The following is a 17,914-nucleotide window of genomic DNA, read 5'->3' as shown; positions in this document are numbered from 1 at the left end:
TCGCGGAGTGATGACGCGCTCCTTAGCAACGCGGCGGCGCGGCGGCGCTGGTTGCTAGGGGCCGCCATGGCCGCCCCCGCCCGGCCGTGGCCGCCGCCGGTGGGCGCTTACGCGGAGGAGCGGGAGCTCTTCCGGCTCCTGCAGGTGAACGGGCCGCGCCCGTCCCCCCGGGGGGCACCGCGGGGACTCCCCGCCGTCTCCTCCGGAGCGCGGCCTGGCGAACCCGGGGCGGGGCGGGGGGGCGGTGAGGGGGACCCGGCGAACACCGGCCTGGCTCGGCCCCAGGGTGGCGTGAGGCGGGGGGGCCCCCCCGGTTTCCTCACGGCCTCCGCCGGCGGCCGGGAGTCCCGCGGTGTCGGCCGCGGGGGAGGCCCGAGCCCGGCCTGGAAGGCTCGGCGGCGGCGGCGCAGCGCCGCGGCCATTTCCCCCAGCGGCCGGCAGCCGGCTCCTGTGGAAAGGCGCGGGCGGGTGTCCCCGTGTGAGGGAAGTTGTACCGGCTGAGGGCTGTCTTATTAATTAACTTCTTTTAAGAAGAGCCTGGCGGTTGCTAGGGTTCGCGCGTGTCGTTTTCTTTTTGCGGAAAAAAGCGGCAGCCTGGGGAAGAAAAGGGTTGAGTGCGTGAAAGCAATGCAGGCTTGGCAGGACAGGGAGGAGGAGGAGGAGGAGGAGGCAGTAAGAAATCGAGCGCGGGAAAACCCGAGATGAAGGGTTTGCCCTTCCCGAGAGATGGGCTGCTGAGGTGAGGTGTGGCAGCCTGCTTATCAGCGTTGTCCGTTTAAAACTGTTTCTCCCTGCCTTCCTACTGCTGTTGTGGCTTTTCTGTGGAGCTGTGTGTCAAAAATAAAGAAGTACACTTCTAACATCGTTGTGATTTCAGTAAATAGCAAGATTGGTTTCCCTGCCTTAGAGAAAGGTATGTTTTGTTCCGTAAGTTTGGAAAAAGACCTTTGGTCGAGCATGGGGAGGCTTGCACGAGAGCCTAAATATTCTGGTGCTGTTCTGGTACAAGAACTTGTCAGAGAGACTCCCCCTCTGCACAGCTCCGAAAAGAAGTACACTTCTAACATCGTTGTGATTTCAGTAAATAGCAAGATTGGTTTCCCTGCCTTAGAGAAAGGTATGTTTTGTTCCGTAAGTTTGGAAAAAGACCTTTGGTCGAGCATGGGGAGGCTTGCACGAGAGCCTAAATATTCTGGTGCTGTTCTGGTACAAGAACTTGTCAGAGAGACTCCCCCTCTGCACAGCTCCGAACTCATAACCCTGTCTATGTTATAAGGCCTTTTTACTTTTCCAAATCTCACTAGAAAACACACAAAGGCTTATTTTTCTTTCCTCTTCTTTTCCCCCCCCCTCTTTTCTTTTTTTAATGTAACTCGAGGTGGTTTAGTATGACTGCTGTGGCATAATATTTCTGGGGCTTTTATGGAAATACTGTGCTTTGGATGCCATGAGGCATTGAATCCAGCTGCAGGACCTCATATTACATAAAACGCTAGTGGGATTTACTCAGAATCTTGTTTTCTTTTCATCCTTCAATTATGTTGTAGCAGCATAATTGTAGCAGCTGTACAAACAAACACAGTTTGAAATTATTGTCCTAAACTTAAACATTTACAAAACCCAAAATGTGAAACCTAAAACCTGACATCCAAAACGTTAACCTCCCCCAGAGATTGACCGAACTATTTGTGTCAAAATTAAACTGAGATTAGCAGAACTGAATAAAATGAAGCATGCATGTAAGTTCTGGTAGGAGTAGGGCATGAAATAGTGAAAGTATCAATCGCTGTCAGCCTAAGCAATTCTGAATCATAGTAAGACCAGATTTTCTTAGGTTTCTTATTTTTAAAGCTGCTGATAATTGTTTTGCCAAATTCAGATTTTTTTTTAGTTTAAATAAATGTTGCTGAGAAGTAATTTTTAACAAGCTTCCGATAAAAATACAAATTTTATACTTTATGCTATGTACCACCCAGACCTTGAAGCATCAGAACTTGCATGTGAAACAGAATTGAATGTTTTAATTATAAACAGAATTGAATGTTTTAATTATTCTAATGAAGTGGATGAAGAAGAAAAGGAAAATAGGCCACTCCAATAAAAGACAATCAGTTGGTTAGAATATAAAATTCTATGGAATGTATTAACTTTATGGAATTTACTTGCAAATATTAAAGTGCTATGACTGATTTTTAGAAGAAGATGTCCTACTCCAGTGCAAGCATTTCAGTAGATAATCTAAGTCAGAATATTACTTGCTGTTTGATGTTTAGTTTTAATTACAGAATTCTTGGCTGTGCTGAAATGTCTTGTAAGAAAATCTATGGAGTTAGTGTTTCTTGGTGTTATTCCTCTCTCTGCCTGTGAAGCTACAATCCTCACTGAAATCAGTGGAAGATCCCCACTGCTATCGGTGGGAGCTGAAGCAAGGCCGTGTATAACATCAAACATTTAATATGAAAATGGGCTCCAAAACAGACATTCAAGGAAATGCTTTAAGATATCCCCACCACCACCACTTTTCATGTAGGAGAAAGACTAGTACAGTTACAAAAGTGAGATGTGCTGCTTTTGTGTTTTCTGCAGGTCTTGTCTGGTCAGGCTAGCCAGAAACTTGTGGGAATGTGCTTAAGAAGTTTAGCTTGCCCTGCAGAGATACTAGTTTAAGTTGACTCTGGTTTTGAAATTCCTTGTATGGTTTTTACGTCAATGCTGACTCAACCATTATTGACACCAGACTGCTCAAGCCAAACCTTTCTGGTGTCCGTATGTATCATAAATAAGCCAAAGCAAATAGGTTGTTGTTTTTAGTGGCAATTTTCTAATCATGCTTTACTTCAGTTTTTCACCATCTAACATAGGTTTCATAATCTCAATTTTGTTAGTGAAAGGGGCCTTAAAGAGTTTCTAAATGCTTATTTATTTTCGTAAGATCCTCATTGTAACATTGCTGTAAAAATGCAATATATCATGACTGCATAGCTATGTTAAATTTTCCTCAGACTTTGTCCTACTTATTTTCAGAATATGCTTGAAGAACTATTAATTCATAAGCCAGATGATCCCATTCAGTATATGATAAACCATTTAAAGCAGAACAATGATGATGGTAAGTGAAAATCAAGACACCTTATTAGTTCAATTCCTTGTTTGTAAACAGCTGTTTGAAAGATGCGCCTCAGTTGGCAGATGATGGATAAAACTTTTCAGACTGTGTCTTGAGGCAGGGGAGGAGAAAAAGGTGAGCGTTTTGGAATCGTTATAGGTAAGATGCTTTTAATTTCTTTTTTTAGTGGGTAATCTAATAAAAAATGCACTTTAACAGTTATAACAATGAAACCCTCTAAGGGAATAACAAAGAGTTCTAGTGTATCAATTATTAATGTGTTCTGTGCCCCATCTGATATTTCCTGTTGTCTTTACGCTTGCTAATTACTCCTTTTGTCAGGTGTAAATTTGGTTTCCTATTCTACCTGGGCTGGCAGATTCTCTGTTTTTTGATTAGTTAGTTACTAGCTGCTGTTAATGAGTTCCACTGCTCAGTGGCATCTCAGATGAAGGAACAGTGAGCATGCCTACTTGTATGTATAACAAAACCTGGTAAATTGAATAGGAAGTCTGTATTCTGCACAATAAAAGCATGTACACTCAATCAAATTATTTGATTTACAAACTGTTCACCCTTAGGCAGATTATATTTGGATATGCACAACTGCACTATAATTTTTGTTCTGCATGAGCTGTCAGGGGTAGCTGGTGTCATGTTGCTTTGATGTTTCTTTAAAACCATAGTAAACCATTATGAAAGTTCTGCTGCAGCATCAATGAAATCGTTATCACTAGAGATGCTGTGAGCTCTTAGTGGCGGTGATCAGATGGATGTTGATTGAAATGCTGCTAAATACCAGGGAAAAAAAAAAATCAAATCCTGCAAATTGTGTCCAGCCTTTTCTGATGCAGGCAGCATGAGTAATCAATCTGTTTTATAGACCCATGGAAAATATGTGGAAGAATTTCATGAGGTTTGATAGAATGCTGATCAAATTTCTTCACATTGAGCTAATATTTGTCCTTAAGCCCCACAGTATTATTTGAACAGAATTAGGCAGGTTTCCATTTCATGACTTCAGTACTTAGAGGCTAAAGATAGAACTACAGCAGTCATTTGTCAAAGGAAAAATGCTCTCTGCTTTTAGTCTGGAAAAACCTATTAAGAAAGGAAAGGAACTCCAATTAAAATTAAAGCCTAAATGTTGTTTTAAGAATAAATTATAGGAAAATAATGTAACAGAAATCTGTGGCAGAGTTGATTTTACTTTTTGATCATGGCGGAAGGTGCTGACTATTTAGAAGAAAAAAAAAAACCTTATTAGAGCCATCAGTAAAGTGATGAATTTTCATGATCTTGCCTTGCTAGACAGTTTTAGCCCTAGAGAAAATTTCAAACAGAGATGTGTGGAAAAGAAGCATTGCATCTATCCCAGGTGTGAAGTTAGAAAACCTTTTTAATTAATAATAGGATCTAAAGTACTCTTAAAAATATAAACAAGTCTAATGATGATTATAGCTTACAACTGTCTTGAAAATCTTGTAGGTCAAAGGTGTGATTAAGCTTTTGTGCTTAAGGCTCTGTACTATTGTTTTTTCATGTGTTCCTTCTCAAAACCTTAAAGAACCATATGAAGACCGATAATTCTTTCATACACAAAGATGCTAGTTTTCTACATTGTATCTTGGTTTGTGCTAACAAAAAAAAGCTTTCAGGATCCAAGCGGCATTTCTGTGAGTTCTTCCTTTACAGTCAAACCTCTGAAGAAACATAAAAAAGTTCTGCAAGAATGTTCATCATGTATTATGTGCTTTTCCTGTTTGACAAAGGATTTCTCTTACAAGTTAAATAAATTTTGTTGCATTAATACTAATCATAGAATCTTTTGGAGTTAAATGGAACTCAGTGAGTCCAGCTGTTCTTTCGCATTATTCCAGGATTAATTTTGTTACTGCTAAAATCATTGTTGAATGTTAAAACTTACTTTGCTTGGAAGAGTAAATCCTGTAACATCTCGTCAAGACTAAACATGGAATGAAATTTGATTTGTTACTGAAGAAAAAAGGCATTTTCTAGATTTTCCTGACTTCATTTACCCGCTGGTTCAGACCTCCAGTATTAAATACTGACTATTTGCTGATTGGAGGGGGTTAAACATTACATACAGTGGTGTCCTGGTTGTGCCCTTGTGTCATATGTTTAGGGAGAATGCTTTAGAGGAGTCTTACAAGTGTGCAAATGAGTAAATCAGTGAATTACACTGCCCCATCTGCTGCCAGCCACTAAGCAGAGAGAAAACCAGATTTAGTACAAAGTGAGCATTTACAGTAGCCCTGGGCAATATTAAAGCATGATATGGTGTATATAATGGTATGTTTCGTTTTTTATCAAACGTTTGTCCAAGAAAGCTGTGTATTAAAGCTTCAATACCTAAGGGTTTTCTTGTGAATTTTAAATCATGCTCCTAGTTAAACCTCAAAAGGATCTGTGGATGGAAAGGTTTTTTGATTTTCTTTGAAGTGGTTTGAAGAAGTTGATTAGTGTTGGCACCCGAGCACTCTTTTATGACGCTGTTTATAAATAATTCCTAAGTACCGGGCTGGAGTTTCAAGGTGTTAGATTAAAAAAAAAAAGTAGGATTTAATCACATTACATTTGAAAGAAATTAGGTGATAAAAACAGCTGATGTATCCTTTTAAAGTATTTTTCTACATTGTGTACTAGTTCTGTTGCACTTGCAAGAACCAATAAGGGGGGAGTTTTTCTTAAACCTTCCAAGTCAGATAACTTTGTAAAGATGAATCTGTAATTTTGGTTTCATGTATGTTTAAAAATTGCACCTGCCCAATAACTGTTAAGTGCATGGAAGGCCTCATAAAAATACATTTCACATACTTCCCTGTCTGCTGCCATCAGACACTGTATCTCCCTTGGTTATCAAGAGCTGAAGAGGTTTTTGGGTGAATAGATCCCTCCTCTGTTTTGACCCATGTTACTCCCAGTTAATACTTGTCAGTCCCTTCTGTATATTGTGTGTTTTGGTTTGGGTTTTTTCCCCAAGGTATAAGGGAAAAGCCTCAAAGATGTTAATTTAGAACGACAGCTCAAGGGATTGCAGCCCAAGGTGTGTCCATGGAAAAAGTCCCAGATACTCTTCTAAGAGTTACTCCATTTCCCCATTTTTGTCTTGCCTCTAATTCATGCCCAATGAAGCTTACAATGGTAATGCCTATTGTGTTGCCTATATGCATTAGATTAAAAATTCCTCAGAACTGGGATGCGTTTTTCCTACCTTGCCCCCTCAAGGAAAGGACAGGGACATGCAGTAAAGAAACACAAGATACAAATAAAATTACTTTTAATGATGACTAGAAAAATTGAAAGTAGCTGTCAAAAAGAGTAGAGAGAGTGCTTAATTTTGAAATATCTAAATCATCTCTGAACCCTGACACAACCTATTTAGGTGAAACTAAAAAGTGAAATTGCATTTTTTGTGATGAGAGCCAAAAGCTTTGCTGAAGTAAAACATTTTTACTACCATACTATGTAAGGGAAATGAGAGAAGAGACAATCTCAAGAAGTCCTATCCACTCTCAACCATTCTATGGTTATGATAATAGTCACTTTTAAATAGTCCTGTCATCACAAAATGTGTTAGGTCTAAATCAATGTTTTGGGAATAAAAGTCAAACTCAGATAAGGAAATATTCATATCTTACACTCTGGTTCACCCACTAAGCTATCCATGTGTTTAAATTGATTGAGAGAGAGAGAGAGATCTTATGTGTGTCTTTAAGTGGCATGTTTAGTCAGATTAATAATCTCATTGACCATGGAGATTAAAGGAAGACCCAGCTGGCATTGACTTAGTGTTCCCCCCTTTTTTCCCCAGTGCAGCCCAATCCTGAGGTCTCTATTCAGGCAGATTTCCAATGGAAATAATTGTTTCATTGTGATTACATTTATATTATGCAATGCAATAGTGAGAAACTGGTTGGGATTTTTGCTGTTCTGCATCTTGACATTCACATATTCTTGTTTCATAGCTCCAAGAATTTGTGTACTTGGTCCACCTGCTTCTGGGAAAACTACAGTTGTAAGTATACTATCTTCAATGTTATAATGCTGTCCACTTACCTTTTTACTTTCTACTGAGCTCAGCACTTGTGAAAATTTTATTCTGTGAAAATAATTTTCATAATTATCTAAGTGATAGGAGAGCACAAGACAAATTGAAGGGTGGCATTCCTAAGGGCTATGCCTGTATATTACGCTATAAATTGAATGGAAATGCTCAAGTAAGCTCTACAGGAACTTGCATAGGTAGTGGTAGTGATACTGCTGTAATGCAACAGAATTCTGCCTGCCTTGTTTTCTGAGCTTTTTAGCAGGACTAATTAACCTGGGAGAAGTACCATAGTTACATGTTTGTGGTATTCCCATATTGTGGATTTCTCCATTTGCATGGCCAGTTGTCTGTCATGTCCACTGATACTGCTTGATTGAAAATGTCAAAATTGTATTTGAACCACAGAGAAAGCTGACCACAGAAACTGCAGATGATGGTGGTGTGTGCATGCTAGGAAGAATGCTTTTTTCTTTAAAGTCTGTGTTATAGTACAGTAGATGAAAAAGACCTTACTCAAAGCTGTAGACTCTTCAACATCCTTATAAGAAACTGCTTAAAGTTACACATATAGTCTGTAAACTTAAATGGAAGGCTAGGAAAATATTCTGTCTTTCTGCAGCCTTCTGAAAAAATGTTTCATTTTCCTTCCAAATATTTCAACCTGTATTTTTTTTTCTTCTTCCCTCAGGCAATGTGGCTTTGTAAACATTTGGATGCCATACGTATCTCTCAGGAGACTTTGTTAGTCAAGGAAATATTAGCACTGACAAGGGAAGCAAAGATGTATAAAGAAAGAAAACAGGTGTGTAAGAGGATATAATAATAGTAGTTTTCATGTCACAGAAGAGGAATTATATGGCATTCTCATGATTTCCAGTGCTATGAGTTGAGCAGATCAGAGTAAATATTCTTGTATCTATGGTGGTTTGTGGAGTGGTTTGTGTATATGTAGGTACAGGGTCTTTCAGGGTACCCTCTGCTAGATAAGAAGATAAGAACAAAGATAAAAATGTGTCAGAGCATAGACTAGGGGCAGGAGAGGAAGACAATGTAAAGTAATGGAGGTCTTGAAAACATTAACCTTAGACATGAGCAACAGAATTGATAGAAGTCCAGGTATGCACCATATATAAAGAATGGTTCATTATATCATTAGACAAAGTGTCTTCTATTTCAGCATGTTTGATAATCTCAGTAAAATAAGCATTAATCTCTGAGGTCTCCTTCGGTACAAAATGCTCTGGAAAAGATGTACACAAAGAACTTTTTTTGACGTGACAGTGCTACTTAGTTGTGCATGCTTGATTTCTCTGTAGCATGACACAAATAACTAACTTGGTGCCTTAACTCAAAAGCGGTATGACAATCCATTCAGTTACTGAAAACTCTAGAAGCTCTCAAGCTGTGGCAATAGCAGCCAACTCAGGAGATCTTTCAGTTCTTGGGTTGATGCACTCTACCCAACTCTGAGTACCTGCTTTGCTCCAGACAGGTTTTTAAATCCCTTCGTGCTTTATTGTGGGCCTCCTAACTAATATTCAAAGGAGTTGGTCTGAAGAACATTTTTTCCAGATGTCATGACTTGCAGGATTAGTTTATCAGCAATGTAATTGTCTTGTTATTCAAGGCTAGTGACAGGTAGATTGGAAAAATATGTTGAAAGAATATCCTGAATACACAAGCATCTCTGCTTCTGATTCCTGCCCTTTTAGCTGATTCCTTTCTCCAGATGTCAAGGGGTTCCATGAGTAATAGAATGGAAGAAGTCTGGTTTTCTGTGACTCTAGCAAGACCATGAGTTCATATTTTCTCCCTCGTCACCTATTTTTGTAAAAATTGAAGTAATTTCAGATCTGTGAGAATTCTACACCCCTGCTATATTTGATTTGAATTGGCTAACAGAGTCATAATTTGCTGAGATGGTACACAGTGTGATACGTAGATGAATTTTTTTCCTTAGAAAATTAGGCTGAAAATAGGGTGGTGTTTACTGCACTGAATTAGTGAATGAGGTTTGGACATGCCTTGAGTAATATACTTAAAAAATCTGAGAGGAAAGAGTTCATTGAACTCACTGAACTTATTGGCAAAAAGGTTTGCTTTTGGCTGGGATGATATAAAATAATTCTTACTGAGAATATGTACTTTGAAATTGTCATTCTAATTATTAAAGATTGTTCTGCTAGGTTCATAAATTTCAACTTGGAGGGGGAGAATTTTAAAACAAAAATTCCCTTTGGTTTAATTACTGTAATTATTAACATATTTCAGACTATACAGATACACTTTCAAGGGTGTCCTTTTGGGCTTATTTGAGTTAAAAAGATGGATGGTGTGGAAGATGAAAGTCAAAAATGTCAAGGCTAATCAGGTAGTAAGGAGTACCCGAAGAGCAGAGTCTGGTGGTGGTTTAGTACTGTGCAGTTTGCCTTTGTTTTTGAGGTGTTAGATCCTAGAAGAACATTTTCACTAAATCATTTCTTGTTTCTTTATATGAGTTTGATTCTTCAAATGTAACTCCTTAAAACTAGGAGGGAGCTCCTTGCTTCCTCTAAATCAATGCAAGCTTTACAATGACTTAAAATGTAGCCAAATTATCATTTTGAGCTGTATTTTCCCTTACTGATTCATGTCTGCTGGCTAAATCTACTGTTGCCGTAACTGACCCCTGGTTCTGCTGAAGCAAGCGGTAAACTTGACTCCTCTAGCATACATAACATCCATTAGCTCTAAGAGGGTTTGAATGTCTATTCAGGAACAGAACAATAGCTGTTTATACTATCTATGATACAACCAGGGCATTAAAAAGTTGTAGTCCTGGCCAAAGCAATTTAATAAATGGAAAGAGAAAAAGCAGGAAGGAAGACTGTGTTTTTGAAAGTCTGGTGTGAAGATCATATAACACAATTTAATGTTGTTAGAGGAAGGTTTGATGCATATAAGGTTACTGTGGCTAAATTAACCCCAGTGCCAAAGGTCATTCATTTTTAGGTCAGTAGACCAATGTTACTAGATCTGGGCAAATGCTGCAAAAAGGTCTGCAAATATTTGTTCACGTATTTTACTTATCTTTAGCCAAGCTTTCATCTCTTTTGTGTTCGCTCCCAGTGAACATTAAAGCATTTGAGTTTTCCTGGCACAAGAATTCATGGAAGGTGTATTTAAAATACGTGATTATTCTCTGAAGCTCAATTTTTAAAGTTGGACATGCAATCATTCACTAACACGCACCTGGCCACTTACTAATGAGCACAGCTCAGGTAGTGAATTTTAAATATTGACTGTTCAAAGCAAAATGTGATCATTCTGCATGTAAAAATATTCCAAAAGAAGTCAAGTATTTTTGAATATTCAATAAATTTGAAGAACCATGAGCTATCAATAAATATTCCATGAACAGAAAAAGAGGCTACATTTTTGGATAAATCATTGCAAATTATTCCCTCATCTCTAGTTATTATAATGTTAATAGGAAGCACCTTCAGGTTTTTCCTATAGTGAAGTCTAATGATGAGCTATTGCATGTTTCACGTTTCCTTTTAACTGGATAAAATAAGAAGTTGAAACAACTGTGGTAATTGTGGGCTTGTGGGATGGGTGTGCTCTTAATGCTATACTAAATTGCAGTTAAGGTGTTTGCATACTAGTTAATGACTTAAAACTGCTCTAGAGTTGCATCGTATCCCTGTGCTTTTTAAGAAGAAATATAATAGAAGAGAGGAAAACCCAAGGCATCCTTATCTATGTATGTTCAGCATTCTGATCTATTCCAGGACAAGCCACTATGAAGGAACAAATAGGAACTGTTCCAGTCTTGTGTATACATAAAAAAGACCAGCCTTTCATGTGTATTTATCTGAACAAGTGAAATCTAAATATGAATGATTCTCAGAATACTAAACCCAATTTCTTCAAACATGACTGCTTTTCTGTCCAAGGTGCAAACTTGGAAAAGTCAGAAGTTTTTAGCTGCAGCTGTTTTCAGAACAAATATATCCAAAAATTCCAATAAAAATGTCTAGTGAAAGTGCTCCTCCAAAAAAAACAGTCTAGCAGTTTTATGAAAAGATCATTGAAATATAACTCTGACTAGGTTGGGCATGTAAGTTGAAGTATGATGTCCCTGAAATAACATGGAAGATTTAAAATTAATCATTAATGAGTACAGTTTTTCAGCAGTATGGAAATAGCAATTAAATCAGTGTGTATAGAACAGTGGTCTGAACATACACAAAATACCATAGCAGTAGGTCTTTCCATTAACTAAACTGAATGTTGGGACAGGCTCAGAGTGCCTTAGATAAGATACAGTCCTGCAGTTATCAAATGTATATGTGTCATTGTCCATTATCGCAGATCTCTGGGCGGTGCAGTCCCATCTACCAGGCTCATGATATATTTATGTGAGTGTTTATGAGAGAGAAATTGTAAATGTGCTATCTGATATGTATCAGATTTAATGATTTCTAGTTGAATAATTAGGCATTCTGCAAGCAGCCTATTGAAAATGATTTTGTAGGCCACTGCTCAGTGGGAGGAAAACTGACCAGGAAATGAGACTGGAATTGAGCCACAGAGAGCAGAAGGAACTAAAACACTGAAATACCCCCATGTGTGTCCTTGATTGTGTTTCTGCAGTAAACCCTGCTCAAAAGAGAGGGCTAAGAATACCACTGCACTGAAAGAAGTTAGTGTAATTTTGGTTTAAATTGGTTTGGCAAGGCTTAGCAGAGTGGACCCCCAGCAGTCACTAGCCTGTCTTGACATGACACATCAAAGAAGTAAGCAAGACACTAGCTGTTTCTGATAGCAGCGTGATGCACCTTTGGAAGGTGACAGACTCAAAGCCACAGACCCAGGATCCAGCAGCGAGAGGCTGCAGGAGGCTTTGACACACCACCCTGTGGGACCTGCTGACTTTCAAGAAACACAGCAATTTCTTTCCCTTTTTCTCTTTTACCTGCTTGAATGTTGGCTTATGAATGGCTGGTATTAGGAAAGGCACTGAGAACTGGGGACAATAGAGATAAAACCCAAGAAAACCCACTGCCTGACTGGGCCACCTTGTCCGTTCCACAGGCAGACAAGGGCTGTTCCTCTTTTGTGTATTCTGGAGTGCTTTCTCCACTCTACTTTAAAGTGACTTGTATGGTAGCATTTCCGCCACTCCTGGTGAAACTGTTTCATGATCTAATGAAGAAGATTGTTATGAAATCTTTCCACAGAGTCAGACATGTTTCATTATATCGATCCAAATCCTTTAGTACAACAAAAGCCTACAGAAATACTCTTTTTTAGGATTATGCCCTTCAGACTGTTTGGTTAGAAAAAAGAGATGGGAATCCACAATATATGCAACTGCATGGAACAAAGAATCAAGCTACATTTGTTAAGTGAAAGGTAATTTTTTGACTTGGGAGGTAGAGAATCTGACTGCAGAATTTTTTCTGAGTATTCATTTTACCAATAATGACAAAGTGAATGAGACTGAGACAAGGCATTTAGTCAAATGATTAACAGCTGTTGTGACTGGCATGGCCAAAGGTTTAGACTTTATCAAGTTACACTGGCTAACATAGAGTTTGTTTAACCAAGTTCAGCACAGAATGAAGGCCTAAACTAACAAGACAGTGAAGAAAATTCTTACAAGAAGGAAATAAGGTGTCGTGGTTTAACCCCAGCCAGCAACCAAGCACCACGCAGCCACTCACCCCCCCCCCCCCCCACCCAGTGGGATGGGGGAGAAAATCGGGAAGAGAAGTAAAATTTGTGGGTTGAGATAAGAACGGTTTAATAGAACAGAAAAGAAGAAACTAATAATGATAACACTAATAAAATGATAGCAGTAATAATAAAAGGATTGGAATGTACAAATGATGCGCAGTACAATTGCTCACCACCCGCCGATCAACATGCAGTTAGCCCCCGAGCGGCGATCCCCCTGCACCCACTCCCCCCAGTTTCTATACTAGATGTGACATCCCATGCTATGGAATACCCTGTTGGCCAATTTGGGTCAGCTGCCCTGGTTGTGTCCCATCCCAACTTCTTGTGTCCCTCCAGCTTTTTCACTGACTGGCATGAGAAGCTGAAAAATCCTTGACTTTAGACTAAACATTACTTTGCAACAACTGAAAACATCAGTGTGTTATCAACATTCTTCTCATACTGAGCTCAAAACATAGCACTGTACCAGCTACTAGGAAGACAGTTAATTCTATATCTCAGCTGAAACCAGGACAGAAGGGTATTGTTAATTTCTTGTCAGGAAATCTGGCATAATAAAGGAAGAAATATTAGGGGAGGGGAATGCTAAATCTGTAATGGAATGTTGTTCTGTCAGATAGCAAATACTGTCTTACAAAACATCTCTAGATCTGGGCAAAGTAATAGTGACAGAAAGAAATAGCACTTCTGAAAACATTGACACATGCAGTTTCAATCCTGTTTCACAGTCCAGAGTTTAAAAATAAACTAACATTAAAATTAACTATAAAATGTATTTTAAATAAACTTTCTGGATTATGAAAGAGTGAGAGTTACTTGAAACTATGAAACAAAATTCCTGAAAATCAGACGTGATAGCTATTAAGATCACTAATGCTGAGTCCACTGACCTATGAAGCCGTAGTGGGTCAGATATTTGTGGTGAAAAGGACTACTTGTGGATGTGATGTTCTTATGGATTCCTTTGCAGGTTTGATGTCCAGTGTGTGTGTTAGTGTGCAAAACTTGGCACTGCTTCCGTGTTAGTGTGCAAAAAGCATGGATGTAGGCTTTGTGTTCAGCTTACCTTTAACACTGATTTTTGTGCCCTTATTAACTCTCTGATATATTATGTTAATGACTTGGGACTTGCACAGGTTTATTTATTTATTTATTGTTAAGAAGACATCTCACTTCACCTTTAACCAGAATATGCCTGCATGGTAAAATTCCTTTTGAACTCAATTGTGAATATTCAGCCTTTTTTTGTTCTTTCTTTAGAAAATTCCCAACGCGCTTTGGGCCAATCTGATCCAGGAACGTCTGTCAAATGTGGACTGCATCAAACAAGTAAGAATTGCTCCTCAGAGGGCTGGTGGATAAGCACTTACACAACTCGTGCATAGTAGTTAGCATTCTGAGTCCTGAGCAGAGGAGGGAATGGGGGCAAATCATTGGGGGCTCTGGAGCGGATTGCTTTCTTGAACATCAGCAGAGGGAGTTTGGAGCTTTATTAACAGGATAAAGGGGAGGATGAGAGTATGCATATGCTAATCTTCTAGCACAGAGATGATCAAAGGCTGAACAAGCATAGCTTTGTTGATTGCCTGGGGCAACTGGCAGAGATATAGTGGACAAAACAGATAAACAAAAAATATATAAAAATCAATATGTTGAGTTAAGATTTTAACTCTTATTGAGGAAAGGGGGAAAAGGAGTCTAACATTATTCATTTCAATTTTCTTTGTTTCTCATTGTGTCTTTTTTCTTCCTGTGTTAGAAAAAACTGCATTTGAATATGTTTTCTTCTAGGTAATAATTAATATGTTCACTTTTAGTTTACACAAATAGGCAACTGAATAGGTTTAGCTGTATTCACAAGTGTGTGGCGCTTTTTTTTCCCCTGTGTGCTTAGCCTGAATGTAAGTAGAGACTTTTAATGTAGAACCTTACTCAAGGAAAGCAAAATCTCTTTTATGTGTTTCCTTTAAAATCTCAGATGTTGTTATGGTTTATTGAGTCCATAATCAGCCCATTATAAGGGATTATTTGTAAGGGACATGCTAATCTAATGGATAAAACCCTGTTTCTAAACAGTGCCAAAATACAGACTTTACGTTATTTGATGCACTTCTTGAGAGGAAGAAGTCCAGTGCAAAGTAGGTGTTAACATTCATGAAGGACTAAACATCTTTTTTCAGATAAATAGTATGTGTTTTCAGAACAGTAACTCTGTCACACCCACACCTTTGAGTCAGGGGGTAACTAGTACTTCCTGACCTCACAGAGATATTGCAAGGCTTATAGTTTTATTAAAATCTGTTGCTTCTCAACATCATCATCATCATCTACTTTGTTTGTTGAATAAAGCAGGGCTGGTACTTAACATTTCATTGAAGTGTGAAAACTGCTTCCTAAAGCTTCTTAGCATTAGGCACTGAAAGAAACTGGAAATGCTGAAAACCTTGTGTCTTGCTTGTACTTCTGCCTCTGTGATTTTTGGTGTAGTCTGCAATGATCTGTGGGCTGGATCCTTCCGTCCATGTAAAACAAAATCTTCTTGGGGGCTGGGCCGTTGCTTTGTAGTTTTTAACATGGTAATTCTGTAGCACAGAGATGTCTGTAGGTGCAGAGAAACATCAACAAAACTAGCAAGAACTGAAAAAATTTTCTGCGCCTGATTGAAGGTTTCGGCTTTTAGAACTCAGATAAACTGAATGATTGCCAAAGAAGTCTTCATGTGCTTCAGTGCAAAGTCAACTATCTTAGCTTAAGCCACTGATGGAAGTGGCTTTCAATGGACCTGCCTTGTGTAAGCTAGAGCAGATGGTCAATTACAGTGTATGAACTGTGGAAAGGATAACTTGATCAGGATGGTAATGAATAGCTGGAGATGTAATCTCTTAAATTGTTCCTGCCTGAGGTTTGCTAGAGGACATCTGTCTGTGTCATATTTCTGTTGCGAGCATATAGCTGCAGCAAAATAGGTAGTATGCTGGTCTGTTTAAGCAGTAGCTTAGAACTAGCAATAGCTAAACTTCAGCCTATCCCATTATCTAATCCACTGGTTGCATGAGAATTTAATTTAGAATACTACCTGCTGGTGTTTAATGTTACTGAGAAAAGTCATTAAGCTAAAACAAACCTTTCCTTGCCCAGCTAATCTTGTTCTTTTTTTGCCAGGTCATAGAGGAGTGCATGACAGTGCCCTTATCTGCATTGGGAAGTATCTTGCTATAAAAGTCCTTCCTTTTCCATCAGTAGAGAAAGCTCTGAAGGAGTAAAAATAAGCTTATGGGGGTGATTTTTGAACAATCCTTTGCATTTTTAGCTAAATCCAGGTTTAACAAGAGACTTACTGTAACAAAACTTTGGGATGCATTATTGGCTCCGATACATATTTACAAATGATGATATGGGACTTCTTCTCCTTCAAAGAGATGTTGTTTTTATGAACGGAGAGATGTTGTTTTTATGAACGGAAATTTGTGAAACAGAAACCTAGCTCATCACTAAAGTATTCTAAATTTATACCAGATATAAATCCCATTGACATTATGGGGTTGAATTACTGCAACTTTGGAGTAACATAATGATGAGTTGAACCCTGAGTTTTTAAACTACACCAGTATTTGCTTACATGGGGAATTGCCAATATATTAGGATTTTAAAATGTACTGGCAACTCTAAATTGCAAAGTGTGGATTTTTCTGATGCCCCCTCCTGCCTTCTTTCCACTAAATGTGAACTAATAAAATCTACTTCGCCATACAGATGAGACACAGGTTTTAGGCTGTTGTTTCTCTTTGTGTTCCCTTCCTACACTGGTATGATCGAGGCCTGGGAAGACTTTCAAAGAATTTTCTAGTTTGTGATGTATAAGGACATGACCTCCTCCCCTTTTCTTCCAAATGGACCATTTTTTGTGTGTTTTAGGATCCTGTGTTTCTTGCTCCATGCCTCATCATCTGGGGTATTGAAACAATGATTTTTGGATTCCATAGAAAGAAAGGAGTAAAGAGATTCGCAAAAAACCTAAGGGTTATAAATTTTTCTCTACAAAATACTGTATACCTTACTCAATAGATCAATAATTGATCTATTAATTTTGAATTTGCAAAGTAGAATTAAGTAGTAGGCATTGCTAGTCACTGTGCTTGAATTACATGGATGTGCCTGGTTTCTCTTGAAGGTGTTTTTAACTGAGTTTATTTTATTTTATTTTATTTTATTTTATTTTATCCCATAATAGTTATTTAGCACTCCATATAAAATATCTGGTAGTATTTAAGGTATTTGTTTATCTGTACTAAATTCATACAGGACTTAGGCCTTTCAATTGGCAGGAGAACTTGTTTAAAAACACACATGTGGTGTACCATCTTGTTCATTTTTGTGGCATTTTGAATTAAAGACTGTAGCTGAGGAACACTTGAGAAACCAGTATTGTCAGCTCTGGATATACTAGCAAATGAGCAGCAAAAAAAACCCTATGAATGTCAACATTTTTTATGTAAGCTGTGCAATGAGATATCATGGACGTACAGTAAGTCAGGTGATTGTATGATTTACTACCTTGACCTTGTGGCAAGATGTGGAACATCTATCTCAAGTGAAACTTCTCCTCTAGTGAGTATGTTTAAAATATCTTTAAACCTGGAGAAATGAAAGTAAGTTACAAAGATGATAAACCCAAAAGAGAAACTGCTCTTCTGACTGCTAACCGCTAGGCTTTAGGCTGGTTTCAGACCCCAAACACAGGCCCCCTGAGCTTGACACTAACAGCTCTGGTTGTGCTACTAGTAGTTAGCAGGTAGGATAGGGAAGATGCCAGGATACCTCTGGTATTTTCAGTAGTTTTGGTTAAATATTTTCTCACATGGTCTCTCAAAGGTGGTAGCTGCAGGGGCAATCTGTCCTGTAATGCTAGTTGGAGGAGAGGTGTTGGATGGTAGTAGTTGCTGTAAGCTAGCAAGTACGTGAATAATTCTTTACTTTAGGGCTTTTATAACACTAGCTCTAAAACCTCT

The 17,914-nt window shown here is 38.6% G+C and overlaps 1 protein-coding gene across 1 annotated transcript in view; it reads left to right on the top strand.

Moving 5' to 3' along the window:
• The first annotated feature begins 32 nt into the window (after window positions 1-32).
• The window catches only part of AK8 (adenylate kinase 8), a 73,891-nt gene continuing 56,009 nt past the window's right edge, over window positions 33-17,914 (top strand). Inside the window, exons 1-5 of the mRNA XM_049832739.1 lie at window positions 33-144; window positions 3,025-3,109; window positions 7,096-7,145; window positions 7,867-7,980; window positions 14,166-14,234. Of these exons, the coding sequence (XP_049688696.1) occupies window positions 67-144; window positions 3,025-3,109; window positions 7,096-7,145; window positions 7,867-7,980; window positions 14,166-14,234 (396 nt within the window). The 5' untranslated portion in view covers window positions 33-66. The remainder of the gene's footprint in view (window positions 145-3,024; window positions 3,110-7,095; window positions 7,146-7,866; window positions 7,981-14,165; window positions 14,235-17,914) is intronic.

This window comes from Accipiter gentilis, chromosome 29 (assembly GCF_929443795.1).
Source record: "Accipiter gentilis chromosome 29, bAccGen1.1, whole genome shotgun sequence".
Classification (NCBI taxonomy): domain Eukaryota; kingdom Metazoa; phylum Chordata; class Aves; order Accipitriformes; family Accipitridae; genus Astur; species Astur gentilis.
The sequence above is the reverse complement of the archived record's forward strand: the minus strand, read 5'-3'. Positions and strand labels throughout refer to the sequence as shown.